Raw genomic sequence first — 21,073 nt, 5'->3', positions numbered from 1 at the left:
AATTGATTGCTGTTAAGATTGCAATATACTACAACATAATTCGATGACTATTTGAAGAGAAGCAAATATATTAAACATTATTGAGAAAATAATTTGTTGGATCAATATTTCTCAAACACTTGTTTCACTCTAACCATTTAAAAAAAATATTTGCAACGTTTATCAGAGCCCTTCAAGGAAGCAAAGATGTTTTAAGTGTCATGTCCAGCAGAAGAAAGAAAAATAGATGTGAGTTTGCAAACAGGACTATTTTCTGGTACAATGAAGATGTGAGATATCACTTTGGAGATGGGATTAGTACTGAAGAGGCAGAGACAAAAACAAGGAAGAAGGAAAAGGGGGGGACAATGAGAATAAAAAGAACAATAGAAAATAGGGAGTAGAGGGTAAAGAATGCGATGGAGAAGAATGAAAATCAGAGTCAGTGGGGACAGATAAACAGCATAATAAGCCAAGGGGTGGGGGGTGGGAAAAGAGAGAACTACATAAAATAAGGACAGGGTGAAAAAGCTAAAAAGGGAGGAAAAGAATCCCACATGAATGCTAAACTTAAGGAAGAACAGCAAGTCCCTCTTGGATCAATCAGTGCTTCCCAGCTACCCACGTGCAACCCCTGTGAGTCACTCTATGGCAATGGCTGTGAAGCCTTCATGCCAAGACAACTATTTGGAGCTGTGGTCCAGTGTCAGAGGGAGCAGGAAAAGATGGCAGAAAGAGTCCTGTGGCAGGGAAACCTTACTTCTCCCAGAGCTGAGGGCTCCTGCCAACAGATCCAGCTGCAGCCAGCTACGGCTGGAGTCACTTGGTACTTGCTCTGCGAGCAGGGTGAGCGACCCAAGAGCCGCAGGGGTGCCGCCGGCAGCCAGACCGCTACAGCTTCCAATCTGCTTTGTAATCTAGTGCCTGAGGAACAGAGGGTAGAAGGACAGTTGGCAAACAGAGCAGCAGGAGAAATAAGAAAAAGCAATACCAAAAGAGGGCAAAAGAAGGGAGTAAAAGAGAAAAATATTTAACGGTCATGGCCTCTTTACAGGAAGAAATGACTTGTAATACATACATAAGTGATCCCTATGCAAACTGCAGGTAGGAGAGGCATGGCAAGGAGTCTGCTGTTGATCTCATGAGCTGAGTGATGTACATGAGAGCACAACTGACACATTTCTCTCTCAAATCCAGCAATTCTTAAACGTGGAAATACTTCCGCTAGGGCAGTTCAGTTGTATATGTGGGTATCAGTTCCTTTCTGATCATCTTTGACCTTTTCCAGAAGGCAAGCCTGGATTTATCTTCTTTATTTATTTTGCCAACATGGCTGTATTTGTCAGCAGAGTAATTAGTTGAGCCAGTAGAGCTCTGGCAATAGACTTCCAGTTGACATGCACTCCCCCTACTGGTTGGCATTTGCCTCTACACACCAAGATCAAAGTAAAGACAAATTTAGGTCCTCTAGCTTTTTAAAAAGAAAGGGCCTTAAAACATTCTGCTTATTTGTTTTGACATGACTGTAAAATCCCTGCTGCTAAATGTCTTAGTGGACCGATAAGAAATGAAGATTGATGCACTTCTGCCTTTCAGACAAAAGATTTTTCAGTCCACGCACATTCACAGGTTTCTTTGTTCAAATAGTATTTCTACTGTTTTACTGATATGACTGTGCATTAGTGCCCCTATTTTCTTCCCCACAAGGACAGGTCAGTCATGCTCCCTCACACAGCCATTCCCAGCTCTGGAACACTGGGCAACCAAAGTTTCATTTTGGGGAGATCTATACGTGATCAGCTGGGCATTATTGCAGGAGTCTTGCTGGTTCACCTTATCCGAAAGCACAGATAGCGGGGAAATACAATGCTAAAATATATCCTTGGTGAAAGTGCTCAATCTGAGAATTTCTGTGGAAAGAATTAATTCCTCACTTTGACTGAGGCCTGTTAGAGCATAACCACGTGAGCAAGTGCCCACAGTTGGTAACACAGTGAGTTGGTTCAGAGAGCCAAAACACGCTGCATTCCGAGCTGGGTGGGCACTGGTGTGACCACCAGCCACAAGAGCTGCAGGTGTGCAGCAGAATGCCGAGCAGTTTGGGTTAATGAATTCAACTCCATAGCAATTGACTCTTGAATTCTAGTCCTGTCTCTAACACAGAGTCCTGGTCAAAATCTAGTTATGATCTTTCTGATTTGCTTCCACATCTATAAAGTAGGAATAATCTTATAATACTTATAATACTTACCAGACACTCTGAAGCATAGCTTCAGCATCTACACTTCATATCATCTGTTAAGCTGCCTCTGCTGGACTAGGTCATGCCTCTCTGGTGCTACCACATAAATGTTAAAACTGAACCATCATCTGGTCTTCAAAAAGAGCAGCTCCAATTCCCTGCCTCTTTTTTTTTTCTTTTAAATAAACCTTTGAAATACTGTTTTAATAAAAAAGAACAGAAGAAAAGTCTACTTTGGCAATTCTTATGTCAAGATCTAGGACAGATTGCTGGATAGTATTTAACATTCAGAATGGAATTATTACTTTGGCCCTTAGGCAAAATGTACCAGAAACTTGTCTAGGGTCATGCCAACAACAAATGATGAAGTAAGGAAATACTTTTTTATTTTAAATAGGATCTGTGAGTTTTTTCAAACATGGAGACTAAATTTAGACAACTGTCTTGGAAACAAACTCAGAGAAAATTTAGATTTTTTTTTCCTGTTCATCAATTTTCTAACTATTCAAATTTAAAACAAGCAGTAGCAGTCAAATTCTATTTCCTCTTCTAGAAATTTTTCTTACTCATTTTTAACTGTTTCCTACTGTTTTCACAGTTCAGTGCTTGCAGACAGTAAAGCAGCTGAACAAAACAGACATCCATTAATATTTCCAAGTATTTTTCAACCCACAGGCAAAGCTATATTCCATTTGTCCATAAAAATTTCACTCAAGTTTTTTTAAATTTCTTTTGAGGTTTTATTGTATGAAATCAGTATTCAAATACATATTCAGTTAAATTAAATTATCAGCTAATATTTGCTAGAGCTTATATCTAACCTGGAAAAGTTAATTTTTATAGTATAATACAAATGGAATCGTCATTTGTGTGAGAGTTGTTTTACTGTCATTGCCTACCACATTATTGCAGAAGAAATCAGCACATTGCTAAGACAATATTTGTAGGACACAAAATGCTCCAGGTACACAAAACAATTTGCAGATTATGTGACACAGATATATCTCAAAGGCATATGTATCTCAAAATCTTTTTAGCAACATTGTCTTTTTTCAAAGGAACAAGTCAAATAGTGCTTGCTTTCATTTGAGGCCAATGAAAAAAATCAGAGCTGATGGTGTTTGTAATCATTCAGCATTTCTTTTCTGACCAAACACCATTCATCAAACGGAATAATTTATTCCCTTGGATACCCGATTCCTTGTAAACCCAGAGAAAAGCTGATACTTCAGAAAGGTACATCTTGGACAAAGATTTTGTAGCTAAAACACACAAACAACTCCAGTGACAGGGAATTCTTGTGGCATGCTATAAAACCTGAGATCTAAAATCTTCACACCATTGGTCCCCAAACTCTGCTTTGTGACTGCTGCCTGTGGAGGAGATTGTGGCTGCTCGGGGAACAACCACTGGGCACAAGTTTAGAGAGTCCTGAGGGGCAGCAGAGTAGAGCACCATAGTCTGTCACCTGCCTTGTGATCAAACACACCACATGGGTTCTCTGGCATGCAGTAGAGCTCACAGCTAGATGATGTCACACAGGCAAAAAGCTTAGCTAGCAGTGCTGCCTGTCCTACTGAGAGAGGACCGGAGTTGCCCACCTTAACATCAGACTGGAATTTCACTCAAACTGAGGAGGAAGGGCTTCACTTGCTTATGGACAACAAATAATGTGGTAGCAAGGAAATTCATCTTGCCCAGGCCGCATCCAGGTTTAAATCAGATTTGCTGTCAGATTTGAAGCAGTGTCTGAAATGGGGATTCACCACGACAGGTAGCTACTTAGCCCCAGTTATGCATCTGTCATCCGTCTCCTTTGTAGACTCTCTTGCTTTCAAAACATGCTGAAAAGTCTTGATTTCACCCTGCATCAGAATGAAACCAAATGCCAAAACCTCAGAATTTTTCACGAAACAGAATCCTTGCTTCCTGGCCAGCCTTATTATTGAACCTTAATATGATACAACATGTGTCCATATTTGCACACATGGTCCACAGCCCTTACACATGTGTAAATCCTACTGAAGTCATGTATAAAGGATCAGACTCTAAGGCAGTTATAGAAAAAGTTCATGTTTCACTGACTTTTTGGTATTCTTTGAAGATATTACATTAAGAGTAAATATAGAGAAGTACATGTTATATGCGAGATTTTCAGAGAACGTTTAACTTCCACACCAGAAGGTCACATCTAAGGCAATATGGTCTTGGAACAAGTTCAAAGTTGTCACACTTGATAAAAATAGCTTAAAGGGCACATAACTGTGCTGGAATACGGGAAAACAGTGGAACATGAGAGGGAGAATGATTGAAGGCCCTATTACTAATTATGTACATACTTTGCTGCTATTGAAAGCTAGGTTTCCAAGCATGTACACTGTACTTCAGTTAAATAGAAGTGCAAGCAATTAAAAAAATATAAATGCTTTTGCATTGCAATATTTAAGGAAAGAACCATTTACAAATATAATTCCCTAGAATAATGGAAAGTCTTTTAAGAATGACCAGAGGACAAATGAATTTTGTTTATAATTTCAAAATTATGTTTGTACACTTACATTTTTGCATTACTTATTAATATTTTTGTAATACTTTATTAAAAAAAAGTATTTGTTTTTTAATATAAGAAACTACATTCACTTTTTTCATGTTTCATTTCAAACTCTTGCAATTACATTGTTAGTTTCTTTTAACTTCCTGAAAGAGGGACAGATGTACACAACAATAAGCTGAACCTCAGGAAAAGTTAAAGTATACTGGAAGATGGGCTGTTACAGCACAATATGCGGTATATTATAAACAACATTAAATTGCCTCTTGAAATAAACATTGTATTGGCAGTAATTAGCCCTTAGGATTGCCTTTTGTGTATTGAATACCTGTTAAGCCACAGTCAAATCTCCTTATGATGCTTCAGCCATACATTTAAGTGAGCATAAAATACGATCCTATAGCCCTTTTGCGAATGGATTCACTCACACCAAAGTCCCACTAAAGGGGCGGCTGCTTCATGACTAGAAGGACACTTAGTAAGTCATGGCTCCTACATGGAAAACCACACTATATATCTTCCAGTTTAAGGTTTTGATTTATTGCACTTTTATCTTAATTTTGCCCCTGTAAATAACATGTCATGGAAAGGAATCTTTTACTTTGCTTTTGATTGAGACATTTGCTATACTCTGCACATACCTTTTAATGATTGATGGCATGGTGCAATCTTTGTGCCAAAACTTGAAAAAAAGCTAATGTTTAATGATTTTGTAATGCAATACTTTTGACTTAGTTATGCCAAGAATCACTACATGCAGAGCTCTGTCATGTCCTGATCCTATTTATCTCAGTGAGGCTCTTGATGATGAGAAAACAAAATTGCTATCTTCCACGCTTGGAAACAAATTTTTCATTCATCCACATTCTTCCCTATAGAGAAACTGTCTCAGATGCAGGTGTTCTTGACCAGGTTTTGTCTCATAGGAGACCTATGTAAATTACCATTAAGGTAACTTATTTTATGGTAACAGTCTGCAAAAGGTATGTTTTGTGACAGCAACACTATTTTTTTTTCATAGCAATGAAGTGTTTATGAATTAAAGGTATCCCTTCAACTGGAGAAAGACAATTGAAAGCAGAGGTCTCCCTTGCCTCCCATGATGTGAACAGCTAACAGAAGCATTTTATATCTTTGACGATTAGGAAGTAAATGATAGGAAAAGGACCAAAAAACCACTCTACCCGCAGAGAACAGTGGAACTCCAGGAGGTACACTGGATACGCAGAACTCTCTATATGTCCCTTTTAAAATGTATAACCACAGGGAAAGGTTACATTATATTGCAGCCGAGAAGCAACAAAGTAATTTATGCTGCTCAGTTTAAAAGCATCACATTTTTATACAATAACAAAAAAGCAGAGAGTCTGAGTCATTAGAAAAATACTTGCACAGCTGGTAAATTGTATTTTTTATGGACCTTATACATGTGATTCTAAGCACTAAGTATACACATTATTAGGGTCAATCCAAATCCAGGCTGATGAAAAATCCAAAGTGTTGGAGGATTTAGGATCTTCCTGTGGATTTTGTTGTAGCCTCCACATCTATGTTTTCATTAAAATAATATATGTTCTAACTTCCCAGGTTCTGAAAGGAGCCTTTACAATGTTAACCAGTGCACTATCTCACAGACCATACAGCCAACAGATTGAAACAATACTACTATGTAGAATAACAACAATATTTATTCTGTATTCTTCCTAGAACAGATTGATCACTGATTCAGAAGCAAGGAACTACTGTGATATGGCCCTGGCTTCTCACTCAATTGGAGATGGCAACGTTTTAGTGGTTTTAGTGCTAATCATCTATGAAAGAGCACAAAAGGTAGCATGCCCCCAGAGAGCAAGACAATCAGGATCTGTGTGGCTGTTACAACCCCGCTAAGAGGACTGTACTACTCTGTTCTTTCATCTTTGTAAAGTGAGAGTGAAACAGTCCATCATAAATTTGCTTAGCTGGGAAAAATGATACATCTGCTGCCCATTCTTATTTTGTCTTGGTGCCTGGAAAGAAGAGCTTCATTTCTTATTGCACCTGGGCAAAGACAGACCTACAGGAGGTGCTCCCAGGTCCCTGAAGATTCTAGGATGTTTTGGTTTAAACTCCTGCTCTATTCAGACTTGGGTTCACCTACTTTGCACACTGCATTTCTTTTGGCTGTATTTCTCTGTGGTCACTATATCCCTCTCTTTATCTAGTGTACAATTCTGAGAATGGCAGTGAACAGGAAGGCTTTTAGTCCTCTTGCCAGTTCACACAGTCTACTGCTAGAAAGCCCTTGACCTGAAAAAGATTAGAAGACGTAATTCTCCATGAGCCAATGCCCATTACTTCTATCTCAAATGGTTTTAAAGGCCATCCAAGTAATGCAAACTGGATTTACATTACTCCAGTCCAAGGATTGGATCTCATAGAAAGGATTTTGCTACCAAAATTACTTGCATTGCAGCAAAACTAAAAGCTGAAATCAGGAATTGAAGTAATGTTTTACAAGACACTATACAAATCCAGAACAAAAAGATGATCCCTACCTGAAAGATATACAACATAAAGGTGTCACTTGGCTTTATGCTTTCCCCAGATGTAACAGTTAGCACGTGTTTTGTACATCAGCTTTGCTACATGAAAAATGGTTGCACCTAATTACATCCTAAGGTAACAACATGGAGATATGGCTGATGGATGGGGAGCCCAAGGACATAATCACATGACAGTGATCCATCAGACAGGGAGAGTATCAGTTCCTTGCTCCCAGCTGTTGTCATTTTGGAAGATATCTTGGTGATAGCGAATTTTATAGAAAGGAGATGACAAAGTATAGTGAGGGTTTTTATAGATGTTTAAAACATGTTGTCTCAATGTGTGAAAGACTGCTTAGTTGATAATGTACACAGGGTGAAAAACTTGATGTTGGGATGGTTATTTGCATCTCTGCCAGAGCAGGAATGAGTATGTATCTGCTGCAATAGTAAAGGAGGGAGAGTAAGGGTAATATGCTTGAAAGAAATGCAAAACAATGAAAATTAAATTCTTCATCTCTACTGGGATAAATTCAGACGACTTAATGGAGTGATGCTAAGGGAAGGTTGGTACTTTGTAGAGAAATGGTGTAGATTTTGCAATTGTCAAGTGCTTTAGAAAAGGATGCTGTTGTGCCTCAGACATGAGCTGATGAGAACATGAACTTTATCTTGCTAATTAATAGGAGCTGTCCCACTTTCAGAAGTTTTCCACTAGTGAAGTTTAGGTTACCTTGATATTTTTTTCCGGCTTCCCTAAAAGAAGGATTCATCATTTCTCAGTGTCTGAATTTCTGCGTCTGAAATACACTATCTTATAAAATACCATTATTTCTCCCTTTTCACACAGATTTGTTTCTTTTTGAAAAAGGAACTGTGTGAAACATGAGAGAATGTGGATGTACGAAGAGAAAATAGCCTAAAATGACTCAGGTTTTCCAGGTAATTTGTGCCCAGAATTAAAATCAGCATCTGTGTTCTGTTGCAAAGAGAATGTCTTTTCAGTAAACTAAATTGTTAGGCCTAATTTGCATTTCCAGAAATCTTACATGTTTGTTTGAAAACATAATAAAGGTTATGAGAAAACATCTGGATGTGAGAATGAGATCTGTTGCTGCAAAACAGGTGATTCATGTAGTGTCAGCCTTTCAAATAAAATCTAAGAACTAATTTTGGAAAGTTTTTTCCATCTCATAGACTTGTTGATATTTATTCCTAGGTATTAGATATCTATGTAAATCTTGAATAAACTATCTGAAACTGTACAGATGCCAAGAAGCTTTATTTTTGCAGCCTGTGTCACAAATGTAAATTACTGATAGATTGAGTTAGTCATATTTTCATCATTTCTCACATAGACCTTAAAAAATTCCAACATGAAACAAGACTCAGAAAAGAGTGAGAGCCAACACTAATAAAAATTTTTGTAATATCTTATACAACATTGTAATAATCTCTCACTTAAATCATGCTATAAACATTTGCTTACTTTATAAAAGTCTCTCGAATTTTGGCTACCATTAGTAACCTGGGGTAAGTCAACATTCTTCCTATCTTTCCCTGTTTTAGATTCTATGGAGAAAATAATGGGTGCATATCTGTAACTGAAATGGCATCAAGACCATCAATACCATAATCCTTTGACAAATGAATGATATTGATCTGTACATAAAGAACTGTTCCCTGTATTGTGGCTGGATGACATACATGCATAACAAGAAGTATAACAAGAAGTTCTTGTTCATCACATCAATGCATGTGGGATACAGCACACTGAAAATTAATACTAACTGGTAGTATGTCACATAAAAGTATGGACTGACAAAAAGAAATAAAAATTAAGCCCTTGGAATAAAATACAAGATATGCAACAGTGCCTACTTAGTGATCTTAAGACTGAAAGGAGAAGTTTCCACTTTCTGCAACTTCCATTTCACACCTAGATTACTGTTGTTACCAATACTGAATCTAAAATGTGGACAGGAAATTACATGAATGAAAAGAAAAAATCCTGGAAAGCAAGCAATTGATAATCGCTGCTGAAATAGCAAGAATAAACCCAGAGGGCCTCAAAATTTGTAACCAAAGCAAAAATGTCTCAAAATTGCAATGCGATGAATAGATGGTATACTTATCTCCCAATCACCTTTTCCAGGCCTCTTCTACATTCTCTGTATTCACTCAGCTTAAAATTTAATCAAACAAAAAAAATTTAAACTACACTTTGTCTCTCAGGAGCAGAGGGAATCCTGAGCAGTCATTCTGTCAGAAGTGGGATCCTTACAGGGCTTTTATAGCTAGTGATTTTTGGAGAGGTGTGAAACAGCTACTTAATTTCCTGACAAAATATGTCAGAATGTCTTTTAATGCTAACATCTGCAAGTTTTCTGGCCTGTAAGTTATATGCTAGGACAGAGAGCTAAGAAATTACTAAATGTTCTGGAATGGACAAAAAGCCTCCTTCATTTTAAAGATCCACGTATCTTAATTGTCTGCTTTCCGTATTTTCTCTTTACTCCTTTGTCTCTTTCACAGTCTGATTTCAATTTATACAGACTGTTTTCAATATTAGGACCCATGTTTACTAATCTATAAAGTCCAAGAAACCCAGGAGATCAGTCCTGAAATAATAAAGACTTATTCACATGGAGCTGTGGCTGCCAATCAGGTTCCAAGGGTGGCTTTGTGGTGCTGACATGTTTTCTTGGCTTTGCAGTTCTTGTAGGTGTTCAACATGCCTGTTATTCATTAAGATCAGCTTTACAATATGCAAATCAAATCTAAGATAATTTTTGCTTACATTATGAAGAAATTTTAGAACAGACCAGCTTCTGCAGAAATGCTTCAGGTACACCTGCAGGACTGTGAGAAGAGGAACATCATGGAATGTCATAGTTTCACTGAGAAACTCATTTTGGCCATAAATAATGAAGGAAAGTGGATTTTAGCATAATTTCAGCAAAAATGTTCCTGAGTGTTGCCATATCTATCTTCATCCTCTAAAGAATGAACCACTGACACAGAAAGCAGCTGTTACTTTTACCCTTTGGTAACACGTAATATTTTTTAAATGAGGAAAAATTATAATAGCAGAGTAATATTTATATTTATAAATATTTATTTGAAGTATCATGGCTAGGCTTCTCAAACAAAGATTTGGGAAGGACTCTACCCACACTTGCTACAAGCGCGCTGGTGGCTAAAAAGGCCGGTGCGAGATAGACAAGTCTGGTTGCAAAAGACACAGTGGAAAGACTCCTTAGGTGGTATCGACAAGACATGATTCCTTCTGCGTTGTCTTTTCTCCTCGAGAGTGATCCTGAGTGCTTTCTCAAAAGCATCAGCAGTGTTAAAGGCAGTGTGTCTCCAGAACTCCTGACTGGAGGCCAGAGTAGACCAGTTATGTTGATCAATATGGCCAAGGCTGAGATGTTGTTTCAGGGAGTCCTTGTATCTCCTCTTTGGGGCTCCTCTCTTGCGGCAGCCAGTGGCAAGTTCACCATAAAGCAAGATCTTAGGGAGGCGGTGGTCCTTCATCCTTGAGACGTGCTCTGCCCAGCGCAGCTGTGTTCTCAGCAACATGGCCTCAATACTTGTGACTGCTGCCTGTTCTAGAACAGACGTATTAGTCACACGATCTGACCAGTGGATGTTTAGGATTGTACGGAGGCAGCGTTGATGGAAGTGTTCTAGAAGTCGCAGGTGGTGGCGGTAGATGACCCATGATTCGGATGCATATAAAAGAGTAGACAGCACTATGGCTCTGTAAACACTGATCTTTGTACTTTTCTTCAGGTGTTTATTTCGCCAAACTCTTTTATGGAGTGTTCTGAAGGCACTGTATGCCTTTTCTAACCTGTTGTCTATCTCTTCGTCAATCTTACCATCTGAGGAGATGAGGCTTCCCAGGTAATTAAACTGCTGGACTGATTTGAGCTCTGATTGGCCAATGGTGATATGGGGATGATGGAAGACTTTTTGAGGTGCAGGTTGATAGAAAACTTCTGTCTTCTTCAAGCTGACTTCCAGCCCAAAAAGCTCAGCAGCCTCTGCAAAGCAGGATGTTAAATGCTGCAGAGCTACTTCTAAGTGGGCGATGAGGGCGTCGTCATCAGCGTAAAGCAGCTCTCGGACAAGATGGTTTAAGGTCTTGGTGTGGGCCTTCAGTTGCCTTAGGCTGAATAGGCTTCCATCAGTATGATATTGGATGTAGATACCATTTTCTTTGTCGAGGGCCGCTGTGGCCCTTTGGAGCATCATGCTGAAAAAGACTGTGAATAGAGTTGGTGCAAGAACACAGCCTTGTTTCACACCACTGGTAATTAAAAAGGGTTCAGAAAGTGCATTGCCATATCTGACTTGGCCGTGTTGATCCTCATGAAGTCAGATGATCATTTTAAGGAACTTGAGGGGACATCCCAAACGTTCCAAACTCTGCCACAGACCTTTTCTGCTCACAGTATCGAAAGCCTTGTTGAGATCAATAAAGGTTACATAGAGTCCTTTGTTCTCTTCCCTACACTTCTCTTGCAGTTGTCTGAGAACAAACACCATGTCTGTGGTACTCCTGTTGGCTCTAAAACCACACTGGCTTTCAGGTAGAAGTTCTTCTGCTACAGCAGGCATTAGTCTGTTCAAAAGTATTCTTGCAAGGATTTTACCAGCAATGGAGAGCAGAGTAATACCACGGTAATTTGAACAGTCTGATTTATCTCCTTTCTTTTTATACAAGGTGATGATGACAGTGTCACGAAGGTCTGATGGTAGTTCGCTAGGCTTGAAGATCATCCCGTGAATCCCTCTCCCGAAACACTTTGGTAACATATCTGAAATATATTTATAGCATATTTAGGTATTTAATATTTATTGAAAGGAATTTATAAGTACAAGTACATATAAAATTATATACTCGTAATTTTTTGTAAATGTAAATATAAAAATACCAGAGAAAAGTGATAATTTAACTCCTGAAAAGCAGGAATGTTTTAAAAGAATGTAAGCTAGAAGTTGTCATTGGAAATACACATTTTGCATGAGCAGTACAGGAACAGTCTAGCAAAACCTGTGTGAAACTTTTAGTGCATAAATCTCCTCATACCCAGAGGCAGTAATAAGTTACATGTTTATCTACATATAAATTTTTAAATTGTCAAACATATATTTCATGTACCACAACCAGAAATAACATCTTCTTGGCTGTCTTTTTTGGATGTATTTCACATTAGGTGTAGAAGTCAAAGACACCACTTTAAACCCAAAGGATACATAAACACTTCAAGCATATCGGAACAGGTCAAATATTGCTATAGACCCTAAAATTTCACTACTGCAGGTGGGCAATTGTTCTCCTTTGTTACCAATTCAACAAAGACTTGAAAAACACTTCCAAGTTTTAACTTTCCTGGTTAGATGGCTGGGATTGCCTCTCATGATTTACCTGAAAGTTATAGTCCTAGAAGACTGAACTGTACATTCCCACCCTGTTCCATTCAGGTTTCCTATCTTGTCTTTCATTTATTCCTGTGCATGAATAAAAGTTCAGTACTATGTACATTGTAGAAATGCAATATTACCTCTATATTTGAGGTGTAATAATTCCCAAATGAATCCAAATGTATGTAAAAAGAATTAATTCATGCAGTCTACATTTTAAAACACCAGTTACTGTAGTTAAATCCTTACATTTGAGTGCACCACCACTGTTTGGACCAGACCCTTTTCTACCCTACACTGCTCACTCTGGCTAAATCAATTTTTAGTCCATTGCTCACCTTTCTGAAGAGGGGGGTCGACAGGTGTTTGCCCTGTTAATTCAGAGTGAACACGCACAGATAGGGCAGACATTGTGGGAAGCTGGTGAAGCTTGAGCCGGATTAGCACCCGAATCTGCATAAATGTGCCTTGCTCCCCACATTCTGTCCCCAAACTGCTGCAGGGATTTAAATTTAGCAGATTCAGGAAAAGCGATTTCCTAAAAAGCCAGATGAGGCAGCAATGAGCTGGGATTATACATCAAAAGGTACCTGCTCCCAGAATTTCCTGACCTTTGTTCACTAAATTAATACTTTTTCTGTGTGTGTTTTTTTTACTTGGTGTGAATATAACTGTTTCAAAAGATTCTTGCTCATACTCATAGTTACAAAACATAAATTTATTTTAATTTTTTCTAATACCAATTTTTCATTTTAAAGGTGCCACAATTTAGTCTATTTTCCTTAACACTTGAAAAAAATGCCTACTTCAAGCCTACAGCTGAAAGTTTTTTCAGGATGATTTTCAGGCACAATTTAGGGAATAGAAGAACAAATAAAACTTACGATAAACAATCTAGAATATACCTAACATTCATATTACAATGTAAGCATTTGTTCATTTTTTTAAAAATTTGTTTTTGATGAACTTGAAAATAACCCTATAGTAATAAAAGTGACATGGCAATTTTTGTTTCCCAGTTTCTTATGGCTATATATGATTTAATAATTAGATAAGATGACATCGCTAATAAGCTATTTACTTCTAATGGCAAAGCAGACTGATTTATGTTGTTTGGTTTTGTTGATGCATTTTTTTAATGTTTGAGAAATATTAGAAGATACATATTTTTAGTCAGTTTAGACTTGAACTCAGGAAATTCCCAGTAAAACAGTGAGGGCAAATCATAATATGCTTATAATATATTATTCTTATATATTATAATAAATATATAAGATACAATATAATTTGCTACAAATAATAATTTGCAGTAAAAACTGAAAAAGGAACAAACAAGAAACATTACAAATTTTTATTTCCTTCACAGGTGTTTCTAAAATATCTCTTTTAGTACTGATTATTTATGATTACCAACTCCTTCACATTGTAGTTTCATGCTGTCTATGGGACACCTCAGTGGGCTATAAAGAATCATAAAACAGTACAGTTTTCTCCCATGTGGATAGACTGGAGGTTTCTGGGACCAGCTGCCCATATCCATGCTGCTATACTTGGAGGCATAGGAGCAGGACAGACAGGGACAGCACTTTGCCCAGTAAGTTATCCTCTTTAAAGTACCAGTGTTAGCCAAGGGACGTAGAGAAGGAGGTTAGAAGACTGAAAACCTTTTTCCAGTGTAAAAAGGAGATCCTCACAGGTTGTTTCTTAACCCTCCTGGTCAGTAACCTCAGATTCCCTCCCATCCTGCAAACTGCCTGGGCCAAATATCTAAAAATCTATTTAAATGTCTATTTTCCTTGTTTTTCCCCTTGACTGCAGCCTTGGGTAGATTGCCCTGGTTGATACCATACCTGGAGTGCTGTGTCCAGTTCTGAGCTCTCCAGTTCAAGAAAGACAAGGAACAACTGGAGATGGTCCAGTGGAGTGGTATGAAGTTGTTTAGGGGATTGGAGCACCTCAGTTACAAGGAAAGGTTCAGGGAGCTGGGCCTGTTTAGCCTGGAGAAGGGAAGAAGATTAAGAGGGGACCTGAAAGGAGGGTGTCAAGAGGATGGAGCCAGGCTCTTCTTGATGGTGGCAAGCAATAGGATGAGAGGCAATGGGTAGAAACTGATGCATAGGAAGTTCCACCTGAACATGAGGAACTTTACTGCAACGGTGAAAGAGAACCCAGGGAACAGGCTGCCCAGGGAGGTTGTGGAGTCTCTTTCTTAGGAGATATAAAGCCGTCTGGACATGATGCTGTGCAGCCTGCTCTAGGCAAACCTGTTCTAGCAGGAGGGATGGACTAGATGATCTCCAGAAGGCCCTTCCAACCGTAACCATTCTGTGATTCTGCAACAGATACTTAATCATCCTCTACCTTTTCTAGACTTTCATAATTTTTTTCATGAACTCTATTTTTACCCTCTTGTTTGTATTTCATTGAACCTGCTTCTGCTGCAGAAAATGGCAAATCACCCATAGCAGCAACAACACTGACAGACACATTGACAGACTCTTTTATCAAGAAAAAGTACTCTGCAGGCAAACACATTTCCCGAGAACCTCCTTGCTGTTCTTTCCCTTTTGGTGAAAAGTTACAGGATCTTGTGTACACTTTTCCAGTCTCCAGGTTAAATCGTACCTACTTTTGTTAGCTTTTAAGGGATTTGTTATTGCTCAAGTTATAAGAATGAACAAGATGTGCACACCACTAGACCTGCACTTTTTAATTATACCTGTCCTGCACGTTTCACTGAATTGACAAAATACTGAATAAATTGGAATAGCTGAAGCAGCTGACATTTCTGGCAGACATGCCCTTGTTGCTTTAGTATGCCCAAGTTCATTGCTGCACACCATCTGCCTGTTACCTGCAAATTCCCCATGTACTCTCATCCCTCTGTACATCAGGGACCTTTTGTAACCCTCTCAACTACTCTCGTTTCATGCCACCCATTTAATTTCCTTCAAAGATTTATTCCTGCATGATCTCTTCCTTCCATTTTTTTTTCTATTTTTTTTCCCTTCTGTAGGAAATAAATTATTCAGGGCGTCAACATACTTGAACTAGAACTGAGATGGAGGTAGTTATAATGACATGCTAATAATTGCCAGGAAAATTACAGAGTTGTTCTCAGCTGCTAGATCTTCCAAGCAGCTGCCAGGAGCACTATGTGTTTCCCCTACTCTTCTTCTAATTTACTGATTTCTCACCAAAATAGGGTGTTGGTCTTCAATTCTTAACTTTCAGAAAACATTCCAGTGCTGATTGGATGTGTCATTCAAAATTAATCACATAATGGACAAAGAAACAGAGGAATGTTTTTCTGTTGAAATGAGGGCTTTTGATGCATGCTCAGGGTGTGCTTCAGCATTACACTTATCTGTTGGCCCATCCCTCTGCTGTGTCAATGCAACTCTACAGGGAGGCTGTGCTATAAATGAGGTTGCTTCCATTAACATGGATTATTTCACTAAGCTGGCTTGCTGCGCAGACTCACGAGAAGTTTTACCAGTAAAATTCATCACTCCCACCACTCTCTAACACAGATGTAGTAGTTCTGTAAAGGAGCTCTTTAAGAGCGCTAGTCCTAGAGAAATTGTAAGTCAGAAGCACAATCTTAATTAAAGACCACTGATGCTGTTAAAATCTTTCTGTTCCTCACCTGCCTGCTACAACCTCTTAGCCACAGGTTGCTGAAGAATGATCAAACATACGGTCAAGCTGTGGGAGTGGTGAGCACTGTAAGAAGAAAAGTAGTCCAAGCTGCTTCAGTTCTTTCTGAGGTGAATACTGTTTTATGGGCTGTGATTCACGAGTGAAGATGGCACAGTAAGTGAGGCGATGGTGTACGTAAAATGAGGTTAGATTCATGGTTAACTCAGCAGGTGTATAACAGAGGAAGAACAGATAGGTAATCCAACAGGAGCTGGAGCCTCCAGACCTTGATTAGCTCAGGCAGATTTCAACATATGTACTGCTATGGGGGGTAGGCTCCTACCTGAGCGCTCGCTCTTTGGGCTTCACACGAACTATCTCAAATGCTGTATAATGTTCTCTTTCTGTTTTCAGCCACATAACTACACTGCGGATTAAACACATGGGATTTAAAAATTTCCAAGAGGAATATGTAACTCAACAGGCATATCCCAGGCTTTTCTTTAAAACTCAAATCAGAGGCCTTTGTAAAAGCTTATTCATTATCTACATCAAAGCCATACCCACAGGCAATGCCTACTACACTTCTCTCTGACAGAAATGGGCCCATCTCCTTTCCACATGCCAACTTCCAAGGAATCCATTAACTCACCTTTTCAGGGCTTTTGCTGCCAGGAGCAACCCCAAAAGGGCTTGAGGCTTTTGGCAAAGGCTTTTCTCTATGATCAACATAGTGAGAAGTGCTTTGGGCACGCAGATAATCAAGGGCATTCCTGGATGACAGGAACTCCTCTCACATTTGAAATGGTGAAATTCAGAACCTAAGAAGAACTTCACTCAAAAGCAAGCTGGAAAATGCCCTCTTTTATTAAGCACCATGGAAACAACAAGCATTTGCCACCACTAAGGGTTGCTCCACGCGGTCACTCATCAATATTAATGATGTGAGTCAAACTTTGGAGCTGGGCTGGCTGGGACAGCAGCACATCCCAGGGATTACTGGTGCTCCAGGTCAGAGCCCACCATGCCCGAGTCCGCACAGTGGGGGCTCACACACATCTGGGAGGCAGCCAGGCTGCTATGCCCTGTTGGGAACTGTGTCCAATTCTGGGCCCCTCACTACAGACATTGAAGTGTTGGAGTGCGTCCAGAGAAGGGCGTTGGAGTGTGTCCAGAAAAGGGCATTGGAGCTGGTGAAGGGTCTGGAGCACAAGTCTGATGAGGAGCAGCTGAGGGAACTGGGTGGGGGTCAGCCTGGAGAAAAAGGGGGGGACCTTATCACTCTCTACAACTACTGAAAGGAGGTTGTAGGTGGGGGTCGGTTTCTTCTGCCAGGCAACTGGTGACAGGATGAGAAGACATAGTTCAAAGTTGTCCAAGGGAGGTTTAGGTTGGACATCAGGAAGAATTTCTTCACAAAATGGGTGATCAGACACTGGAATGGGCTGCCCAGGGAGGTGGTAGTGTCACGGTCCCGGAGGTGTTTCAGGAAAGACTGGGCAGGGCCCTCAGTGCTATGGTCTAGTTGACATGGTGGTGTTGGGTCACAGGTTGGGCTCGACGATCCCAAACGTCTTTCCCAAACCATCCGACGCCAGCACAGCTGCCACACACCCGCAGCCTCACGGGCACGCGCGAAACAGGTCCCGCCTCCTTCCGGGCCCCGCCCCCAGCAGGCACGTGACCCCCGCCCTCAGTGCCGCCCCTGGCCCCGCCCCTGCGCTCCCGCCAAACGCTTCCGGCCGGGGCCGGCGGCGCAGAGCGCACGCGCCGGGGAACCCGGAAGCGGCGGCGCGGCGGGTCCGGGGCGGTAGCGCGGTGGGGGCGCTGCCAGCGCGGGGCTCCCGGCACGGGGTCCCGCGGCCCGGCCCGCTCGGGGGGCGCGGAGCGTCGGGGCTGCTGCTGGGGCAGGTAAAGGGGTCCTGCGGTGCAGGGGCCCGGGGAGGGACATGTGAAGATGTGTCCCGGAGGTATGGGCGGGGGCTACCCGGCGCCGTGAGAGTGTCTGGGTGAGGCTGCGGCGGTGACGGAGCGGGGAAGGGTCTCCTCGGGACGGCGGGGGTGTGGGAAAGGGTGTGGGGAGGTAGGAGAGTGACCTCGGCTCGGGTCATGGACGATGTTGGTTTCTTGGAGTTCAGGGTGGCAGGAAACTGGCGGGTTTGCCTTGGACATCGTGCTCGGAGACTGACACTGGTGTCAGAGCGGAGAGGGCATCTAAGGGCATGTTTTAGTGTGCACTTTTGTCTGTTAAAAGTTATCCTTTTTTGATGTTATCAAAAGTTATCCTTTTGATGACTCCGAAAAGCAGTTTTCCTGTCATTTAAATGCTGTGTGATCATCTTTTCTGTTTTTTGGTTTGGTTGGTTGACTTTTCTTTTGAGCAAGACAGTTACTAGTTCATCTATACTAGTTCATATATACACACACACACATGTATATGTATATGTGTGTGTGTATATATATATATATGTAAACTGAAAATTTGTAGGTCAAATAGATGTGCTTTCATCTTGCTATATGCTTTATCTTTATATGTAACTATGTGTATCTTTACCTATAAACACATATTTAGAATTATTTTCATACTTTCAAACAGTGGGACTGGTGCATTATTGAAAATTAGGCCATCAGATTTGTAACTAATAACTCAATCTCTTGTCCTTTTTTCTTAGTTCTTGACCTGTAATATAGATATCTTCCAGGATGCTGGAGTCCTATGTAACTCCTATTTTGATGAGTTATGTGAATCGCTACATAAAGAATTTGAAGCCTTCGGATCTGCAGTTGTCACTCTGGGGAGGAGATGTTGTACTTAGTAAACTTGAATTAAAGTTGGATGTACTTGAACAGGTATGTTATGTTTATAGTTGTTACAGTCTGTGCTTTTGATTTAAAAGAAGTTGACTAAATTATTTAGATTGATCTGCACAGTTAAATAATCATTTAGTGCTTGCTGGTTTTCTTCTTATGCAAGTCCTTTTTTTTCCCCCCTGCATTTAGTTATTCTTGCTTTAATTTCATGCCATTTGTTTAGCAATGAATGGTAGTCCTTTACACATTCTGTAACTTATGGGGTGTGAAGAGAAGGGCCTTTTTTCAGACATGTTTTTTTTTTTCAGTAACCATTGTTTTACAGTATGAACGTTAATTAAATTTCTTTTCCAGTCATACTTACTAATTGCATATAGTAACTAATCCAAAATGTCACAAAGTAAAGTAGGATCTCTATAATTATGCAAGCTAAACACAGATTTGTGTTCTCTGTTTGGTTTTCTCATTTAAGATTTCATCGTTCCACTTGTATCTAAACTTAAGAGTAGTTGAGGGACAGATTTGATCAGCTGGTTTATGTAGATTAGATCAGAGACTAAAGACAAGCTTGACCAACTAATATGCTAGATACATAATTTGGAGTCTCCTATCAATATAAATTAATTAAGTTTTAGCAGAGAGATGGTTTCCTTTTATACTTATCTGAGTTGACAGCTTGAGTGTGTGAGACAAGTAAAGCTGGCTTTTGTTGTGCATGGTGTAGCAAGTCTTAGCTAGAGTCCTGTGTCCAGATATAGTCCAACCAGGTGAAGGAACTGAGATAAATGCAGCAAAGAAGAATGGGAAATTTAGACAATACATCCATTGAAAGAAGAATGAAATAGAGAGGAAATGCATTTTTAATTTTGAATAAAATAAGGTGAGACAAGATAGGGTAAGAATTTTTTGGATGTGACAAGAAACGATAGAATAAATTGCACACAGGGAGCCTTAGGTTGGACATAAATGAAAATCTTTTTTTAGTTTGATTATGAGGCATTGGAGTAGACTGAGGAGGCTGCGTAGTCTCTGTCGGGGACACCTTTTAAAATGTGGAAGAAGTACTTATGGTTAATTAAGAATCTCTGATCCTGTTCTGGAAGAGGAGACAATCTTTCTTTCAAGAGATCCTGTCCTATTTTCTGTGCCTTTTGAAGAGCCTGACTTGTCTGCCTTCAAGTGTTTGGTGGCCTCTCTATTTTCTCTCAAGTCTATTAGTTCCTCATTTTCTTGACACAGCTTGTCCATACAGCTGATGTGGATACTAGACTTCAGTTGTGTAGGATGTATTCCCCCGTGAGCCTTTTTAAATGTATGTATTGTAGAACCAAAGAAGGACTGGTCAGAAAGGAATTCTGGAGGTCATGTAGTCCAGCCTCCTCTTCTGAACAGGGCTGTTGCCAGCATTGTCAGACCAACTTATGTTTTTCTCCAGTTGAGTCTTGAAATCTCCTGTCTTGTGAAAACCTTCTCTCTGGGTAAGCTGTTTCAGTGCTCTACTGTATATAGAGAAAGCTTGTCCTAATAACAAATTGTGATGGATATTAAACTTGCTGTATTACCTGACACTATTAGAATTTTGCTGCTGTCATTGGTGCTATTCCCTTTCCAGTAGTTGCAGTTTGCTGGTGGGTGATCCCTGGCTTCGTCTTTGTCTACCTATGAGTCAGCTGGGTTCCTAAATATCCAGCTCAATCCAATAATGTCATGGCTCTTGTAGTGGTGCCATATGTACCCGTGCTCATGACTTATCAGCTTGAATGGGGATGTGAATATGTGATAAATTCAAAATTTAGCTCGGATTCATTGTTTTTACATTATTTGGCTGTGTCTTTGTGAAATGTAGCGATCGTAATTTGACTCTTATTATTCTTTGGAACTTGTCTGGAC

The 21,073-nt window shown here is 39.9% G+C and overlaps 1 protein-coding gene and 1 long non-coding RNA gene across 3 annotated transcripts in view; both read left to right on the top strand.

Annotated features, from left to right (window-relative positions):
- Nucleotides 1–3,793: 3,793 nt before the first annotated feature.
- Nucleotides 3,794–6,667, top strand: LOC135416347 (uncharacterized). The gene is made up of 3 exons (XR_010431565.1): nucleotides 3,794–3,995; nucleotides 5,794–5,983; nucleotides 6,480–6,667. It is a non-coding gene; the product is annotated as an uncharacterized LOC135416347 (long non-coding RNA).
- Nucleotides 6,668–18,148: 11,481 nt separating this feature from the next.
- VPS13B (vacuolar protein sorting 13 homolog B) overlaps nucleotides 18,149–21,073 on the top strand; it is a 425,569-nt gene continuing 422,644 nt past the window's right edge. For both annotated transcript variants that reach the window (XM_064647722.1, XM_064647715.1), the window contains exons 1-2: nucleotides 18,149–18,283; nucleotides 19,045–19,222. In XM_064647722.1, the coding sequence (XP_064503792.1) occupies nucleotides 19,076–19,222 (147 nt within the window). In that variant the 5' untranslated portion in view covers nucleotides 18,149–18,283; nucleotides 19,045–19,075. The remainder of the gene's footprint in view (nucleotides 18,284–19,044; nucleotides 19,223–21,073) is intronic.

Source organism: Pseudopipra pipra, chromosome 1, assembly GCF_036250125.1.
Source record: "Pseudopipra pipra isolate bDixPip1 chromosome 1, bDixPip1.hap1, whole genome shotgun sequence".
Classification (NCBI taxonomy): Eukaryota; Metazoa; Chordata; class Aves; order Passeriformes; family Pipridae; genus Pseudopipra; species Pseudopipra pipra.
Note: the sequence above shows the minus strand (reverse complement) of the source record. Positions and strands in the feature narration are given on the sequence as shown.